We start from the raw sequence: 6,907 nt of genomic DNA on the forward strand, positions 1-6,907 counted from the left end.
AGTCGGTCGGTTTGTAGTAAATGTCTGTGTTGAGTCAGTCGCCCAAGATAGAAATGGAGAGGTCTAGGAAGGGGAGGGAGGAGTCTGAGACGGTCCAGGTAAATTTGAGGTCAGGGTGGAAGGTGTTGGTAAAGTGGATGAACTGTTCAACCTCCTCGTGGGAGCACGAGGTAGCGCCAATATAATCATCAATGTAGCGGAGGAAAAGGTGGGGGGTGGTGCCAGTGTAGTCAAACCTCACCTGAAATATTGTGAACAGTTTTGGTCCCCTTATCTAAGAAAATATGTAGTGGCACTGGAAGCAGCCCAGGTAATGTTTACTTGATAGATTCTGAATCTGGGTGAGTTATTTTCTGAGGAGAGGTTGCGTTGGTTGGACTTGTACTGGTTGGAATTTAAAAGACTGAGAGGAGATTCTTATGGGACTTGATAAGGTAGATATGGAGAGGCTATTACCCCTTGTGGAAGAGTCCAGGACCAGAGGGCATAATTTCTGAGTACTGTAATAGGTTGCCCATTTAAAAACAGATGAGGATTTTTTTAGTGAATCTGTGGCATTCTTTATAGCGGAAAACTGGGGAGGCTGGGCAATTAAGTATATTCAAGGCTGGAATAGACAGATTTTGGTCAGTAAAGGAATTCAGTGTTGGGGGATAGAAAAGGGAAGTAGAGTTGAGGATTATCGGTCAGCCATGATCTCATTGATAGACCAGCATCAGGAGGTGGCGAAGTGGACGTTTCAGGTGTAACCCTTCTTCAGGATCTGCATCTGCAGTTCTGTTTTGTCTCTAACCAAGTTTGTACCAAGACAAAGTCTCTTCAAAGGATGCACACATTTTGAAGAAGTTCTTTGCCCCTCCTGATGCTGCCTGGCTTGCTGTGTTCTTCCAGCCTCCTGCCTGTCTACCTTGGATTCCAGCATCTGCACTTTTGTTTTCATCCCTAAACACGATCTTATTGATGGCAGAGCAGACCCGATGGGGCTCTTGCCCCTACATCCTATGGTCTAAATGTGTTGAGGTTCTTCACTTCTAGACAGAGAGTGGCCTTCACAGGTGGGAGGAACCATGTTGAACTGAGCCTGAGGCAAACAGACTCCAACGGTTTCCCGAATGGATTCTGAAACGACAGAATCAAATTCAAACCAAAATCCGAACCATGGAGGCAGCTCAGCGCCGTACCCAGGGAAGTGTCATAACCACACGGAGTAGCCCAGACCAGGGCTGGGAGGGGGAGGTTTGCTCCGGCCATCCCACCCGTGGACAGCGCGGGTCAGAACTAGCCAGCCATGACCTGTATGAAGTTCACATTGAAACCACCTCACTTTCGGATCCAACCCGTTTGACGCAACGTGTTATTGCAAAGTAAGACTGCAAATCCCTAACTTCAGGAGAGAGCTCCTGATTGGTCAGCTTAATTGAGAACAGTCTAGACAGCGTTGGGGTGGGGATGGCTGTGGTCTTGTGGCCCAGTGATGGTGTCCCTACCTCTGAGCCAAGAGATCCGGGTTCAAGTACCCCCTTGGCGCCAGACGTTTGTAAAAACAGGTTCCTTGGAACATATCTAGAGATTGCTGGACTGACTATTCAGAGCGATGGCACCGAGCCACGGAGTAAGGTTAAATAAAAGCGGAAAGTACTGGAGAAACTCTCTCTGGGGTGGGACCTCAAGAAAGCTACCTGTTCATAACTCTCCGCTTCGACATGTTCGCGCCTCCTCAGCTGTTTCGCCACCGACTTGGGTAACATCTGATGCAGGAGGTCCTCGGCCAGGCGCCTCTGCAGCTTCAGCTCCTCAGTGCGCTCCTTCAGGCCCCGGGCATAGTTCTGGATCCATTCGGTCATCTGTTTGAAGGAGAGCAACACTATCGGGTAAATGAGGCAGGCGGTGCTCAACAAGGTGATCCGGAAGCTCACGGCAGACAGAATGTCTCTGGATTTCTCTCGCATCGAGTCTGTGCTGATGTGAAGTAGACAATCCTGGATAAAGCTGATGTGGTGAAGTATCACATCCCTCTGGGACGTTTGAGACACCAGGTCAGTGGAAGGTATGAACTGACAGACTCCTTCACAGTCAGTAAAGTGGAGCGAGAGATTCATGTTCTTTCTGCAGCAGCCCTGCAGGTTTTCTGACATGAACAGAGCATGGTTCAGCCTGGTTGAGATTTGGTGCCATGTTGTCGGAGGATCCCCTGGTCCAGCACGCTGTGAGGAGGCTGCGAGCTGTGACCTGTACCACATGAACATCTCTTCCTTGGATCTAAGTACCATCCTGAGAGACAGCACATCTGCCCAGTCCTGGTTAGACCTGGCCAGGCTCAGGTCTCTTTCTGGGCCCTCGAGGGCCCTCAGTAGGTTGGAGATAATGGACGAGATGAGATTGTCCCCCTCATCCTCATCAAGCGGCCAGCTTGCAATCTCTGTGCTGCCATTCACAAACTGGGGACAAGGAAATTCTGCCTTCAAACAGCCCGAGTGGCTCTTCCGGATGGCGAGCGCCAGTTCTTTGCAGGTGCCCTGGATCCAGTCGCTGCTGTGGGTGACCGAGGAGCTGTTTGGATGCCACCAGACAAAGGCACGTTCTTCCTGCAGCCGGTTGATCAGGTGAAGGAGGAGAAGGTTTCTGCAGGAAGCCACAGCCTGGAGCGCATTCTCTGTCTCTCTCCACGTCCTCAGGCTGCTGTCCAGGTCAAGACAGATCGAGCCCAGCAAGGCGGCCAAGGACAGAAGGCAAGCGGCTCCGATCCTGCGGACAGTGCGGTTTCCTCCCGCTTCAGGTGGGGGCACACACCTGGAAGACAGGGAACAAGGTCAGGAAAAGCTGCCTTTGAGGCTGACCAGCCGCCGCTCTTACCAGAGAGTCTCAAGGCTGCAAGGAACCGTCAGTCAGCCACCCACTTACTGCCAGTGGGTGATCAGGTGATGAAGCAGCGCTCCGAAAGCTAGTGCTTCCAAATAAACCTGTTGGACTGTAACCTGGTGTTGTGTGATTTTGAACTCTGGAGTGTCTGTGGGTGTCTCCACGTTTCTCTGTCGCTCGGACTGCAAACATGTTACACCCCGGTTTTTGGCCAGTTTGACACAGTGCTGCTATCCACTTGTACAGAAAGAAAGGACTTTGTTCTTTTCTAAATAGTGAAAATGCAGAATGGGTAAAGAGATTTAAGGGCGAGGATCCCTGTACATAAATCGTTAAAATGTCACCACAAGGACAGAAAATAAACCAGAAAGGCTTCTGGACTGCTGGCCTATGTAATTCGAGGAACAGGAAGCGCGGGAGCAATCTGCTGTTGAGACCACATCCAGAATACTGCCAGCAATTCAGACTACTACAGCCCTCAGGGAGGCTGTGTTAGCCTCGGAGGGATTTGCAGATTTTCTTTCTATTCGTTCCTGGGATGTGGGTGTCTGACCAGGCCAGCATTTATTGCCCAGAGGGCCGTTAAGAGTCAATTCCACTGCTGCGGCTCTGGAGTCACATGCAGACCAGACCAGGTAAAGATGCCTACCTTGAAGAAGTTCTCTTCTCTCTACAAGAACCTCAGTGAGTCTCTCTCCCTCTCTCACTCACTGCAAACCCCAGGTCATCTCCTCTGCCCTGAAGCTGTTATTCTTGGCTACCTTCTCCTCAGTCCCACCCCACCCCCTACTATTTATCTCTCCACCCTGGGGGCTCCCTGCCTTCATTCCTTTCCTGCTCCTCAGTGCTGTCTGACCTGATGTGCTTTTCCAGCACCACTCTAATCTAGGTAAAGGTGACAGTTACCCTCTCTTATAGACATTAGTGAACCAGGTGGGTTTTTTTTCCTCCTGACCGTGGTCACCATTAGACTCTTAATTCTCGATTTTGGTCGCATTCAAGTGTTATCATCAGCCACCATCCCATTGATTTTTGGAGCGAATTGAGAACGTGAAATGGCCTCTTGTTCCCCCTGCCGCTGTCACACGAGGTATCATTCTGTTTCCCTCTCTCTGTTTCTCTGAATTATTGTGCATCAGCGTCCCGCTCTCATTGTCAGGGCTAGGTTGTGACTTCGTGCGTGTGATCGTCGGTCCGAAGCCCACTTTGTCTTTCCTGCGATAGGAATAGAATGGGTTTGGGTACCTACCCCCTCACCCCTGTTACACCATTGGATAAAGCCAAAATCTACCTCTCTCTTTGTGTTTGTTTCTAAATACACAGAACCGAGATGTTTTTAAGTAAATGTGGGTATATTCATTGCCAAATTACATATTGTGGTTTAGTTTCTGCTCCGAGTTAAACGGCTGTAAGAGTTCAGCGTGCATTCGTTTTAAAAGCGAGTAAATCAAATTCCTCTGTCAAATGCAAAATTATTTTCAGACCTAGGGTCAGATTGCCATTATCTTGATTGTCCCAGGGCAGGAAGTGGTAAAGGAGTGCCTAAAAACTGCTACCTAAAATTACACATAATCAACATTTTACTGAGTTGACGATTTGTGTTTTTTCATCAGAACAGCGATCATTCTGAGAGCCTGAAATCCCGAGTACATGCTCATCCCTCCAAAACCTTCAACAAAGGGTCAATGCCTCACATCTTCCCGGTCGTTTCCCGATTATTTTAGCTAACTTCAGAAGTCCCAGGACACCAGGTTATAGTCCACTGGGAGAAAGTGAGGACTGCAGGTGCTGGAGATCGGAGTCAAGAAGTACGTGCTGGAAAGTGCACCCCTGATGTACAGCTTATGCTCAAAACGTCGACTCTCCTGTTCCTCGGATGCTGCCTGACCGGTTGTGTTTTTCCCAGCGCCACACTTATTTATGGTCCAACAGGTTTATTTGAAATCACAAGTTTTCAGAGCAGCTCCGAAAGCTTGTGACTTCAAGTAAACCTGTTGGACTTTAACCTGGTGTCGTGTGACTTCTGACCCCGTCCAACACCGGCACCTCCACATGGCTCCAAATCTCGAGTTTTCCATTTTCCAGAGGAATGGTCACTCGACCCTAAATGTTAGCTCTGATTGCCCTCCACGGATGCTGCCAGACCTGCAGAAGCTTTCCAGCAATGTTTATGTTTGCCTTTGCAGATTTCGATATTTTATTTACATTTGATGGCCGGGCGAGAGGCTAGTGTGTTATTTCGCCATCACAAAATTATTGCCAGGTTTATATTTAACACGGCCCAGGCCCAGCTCCGATTAGTCCGTTAATCAACGGAATTTGCGCAGGCGGACGGTGTTCGGTAAAAACAATAGTCACTTTGTCTCCATCAGATACCCCCGAGGCCTCCTCTGCCTCAGCCCCGCCGTTCGATGCCTGTTTCTGGGCTCTGTTCCGAGGTGACAACGCTCCCGGAGCCCGCCACCATGATTCCGCTCCGCATCTCATTTCCCAACTTAATGTAAAACTCATCTCGGCTTGTGTCGCCGGAGAACTGAGTAGACCGCAGTAAATGTAAGATTTAATTTCTGCCGGTTAGAAAACGGACCGGACTGATGGAGGTTAGTTAGGTAACAGTGGAACGAAACTGAAAATCTGCTGGAAATCTGAGATAACTCGACAAGCTGAAAAAGCTCAACATCGAAAACAAAATAGAGAACTGCGGAAATCAGAAACAAAAAAAAACAGAAATTGCTGTAAAAGCTCAGCAGGTCTGACAACATCTCTGGAGAGAAATCAGAATTAACGTTTCGGGTTCAGAGAGCCTCCCTCAGCACTGCAGTCAGCCGGATTTTCAAAAGGTTAATCTTTCTGAACTGACTGATTTGCTGAGAATTTCCAATATTTTTTTTCGTTAAAATTCATCTGATCTACACACTGACCACAGGCGCCTGTTGAACCTCGTGTTCCAGTCTGTTTACCTGGAAATGTCACAGAGCGAGTCTGAAGCCGTGTCATGACATCCCTGATCCTGGGGCCGTTTCACTTACCGACTCTGGATCGCCATGGCTTTCCCTTTAGCGGAGGAAGGAGGCTGAACCCCCAAGGAGAAACCAGCCTCAATTCTCCAGCTGGCTGCAGACATGAGCACAGTACAGTGAGAGGTGAGCCAACACGAAACCCTGACACCCGCCGGAATCTCTCAGTGCCACCTCGAGCCGGTGAGGATGGGCCCTGGCATCACGGGACTTGAAACCGCCACCGGAGAACCTGCAGCTGGCGGAGGGTTAACCGAACAGGGTCCGCCACTCGATGTGAGAGCGAATGAGAGGAAGAGGGAAGAGGATCCCATGTGGCCAAATGGAGCCAATGAAGTCACCACCAGAGAGAGAGAGAGAGATGGAAGAAAATCTCCCGCCAGCCTCCAGCCCTCAGTCAAACCACCACCAACATCACCCCCCCNCCCCCCTCCCTCCCAAACCCCAGCTCCAGACAGTCCCGGAGTATGGAAACCAGCATTGCTCTGAAGACAGATACTCGCCTGCATTAGACGTGGGAAGGTCACCTCTGGCTGTTCCTTCAGAAACTATTTCCCTCTTCCCCAGGATTATCCTGGCCTTTCATCTCCACCTCCACTCTTTGCGAATCTGCCTCTGTGTTTTGCCTTAACTGTAGTTTAGGAAGAGAAGCGAATTCGTGGTTTTCGAAGGAATTGGATTCGGGGCGAAACGAGCGATATCCGTTCAGTCGTTTCCCGTTAGTCTAATTGCGCGGCTTGTTCTCTGGCTGCAACTGAAGTGAGTTTCCGCTGCAGGTGTCACAGGCGGGCGATGTGCTATCGTCAGGGAGAAAACTGGGGCTAAGATTCATTCCCAGCCTGCACGCTCCAATACTTCTTGTGCAAATAAATCGTTCCCAATCTCTCCCTCAGTACCACAATTAGCTCTCTCGAGTAATAAATTACATGGGTTCAGTTACACTCATCTCAAGCAGTTAAGATACACTTTGCAACTTTTTTTGATGTTCAACCAGAGAATAAAGACCATCTGACCTGACCATCCAGACTCCG

At 49.4% G+C, this 6,907-nt stretch overlaps 1 protein-coding gene across 1 annotated transcript in view; it reads right to left on the reverse strand.

The window, feature by feature from the left end:
• LOC122540103 overlaps positions 1–5,925 on the reverse strand; it is a 9,324-nt gene extending 3,399 nt beyond the window's left edge. Inside the window, exons 1-2 of the mRNA XM_043675414.1 lie at positions 5,889–5,925; positions 1,680–2,790 (exon numbers count right to left, since the gene is read on the reverse strand). Coding sequence (XP_043531349.1) covers positions 1,680–2,790; positions 5,889–5,905 — 1,128 coding nt within the window. The 5' untranslated portion in view covers positions 5,906–5,925. The remainder of the gene's footprint in view (positions 1–1,679; positions 2,791–5,888) is intronic.
• Between the last annotated feature and the right edge of the window lie 982 nt (positions 5,926–6,907).

The sequence above is a fragment of the Chiloscyllium plagiosum genome, chromosome 34, assembly GCF_004010195.1.
Source record: "Chiloscyllium plagiosum isolate BGI_BamShark_2017 chromosome 34, ASM401019v2, whole genome shotgun sequence".
Taxonomy (NCBI): Eukaryota; Metazoa; Chordata; class Chondrichthyes; order Orectolobiformes; family Hemiscylliidae; genus Chiloscyllium; species Chiloscyllium plagiosum.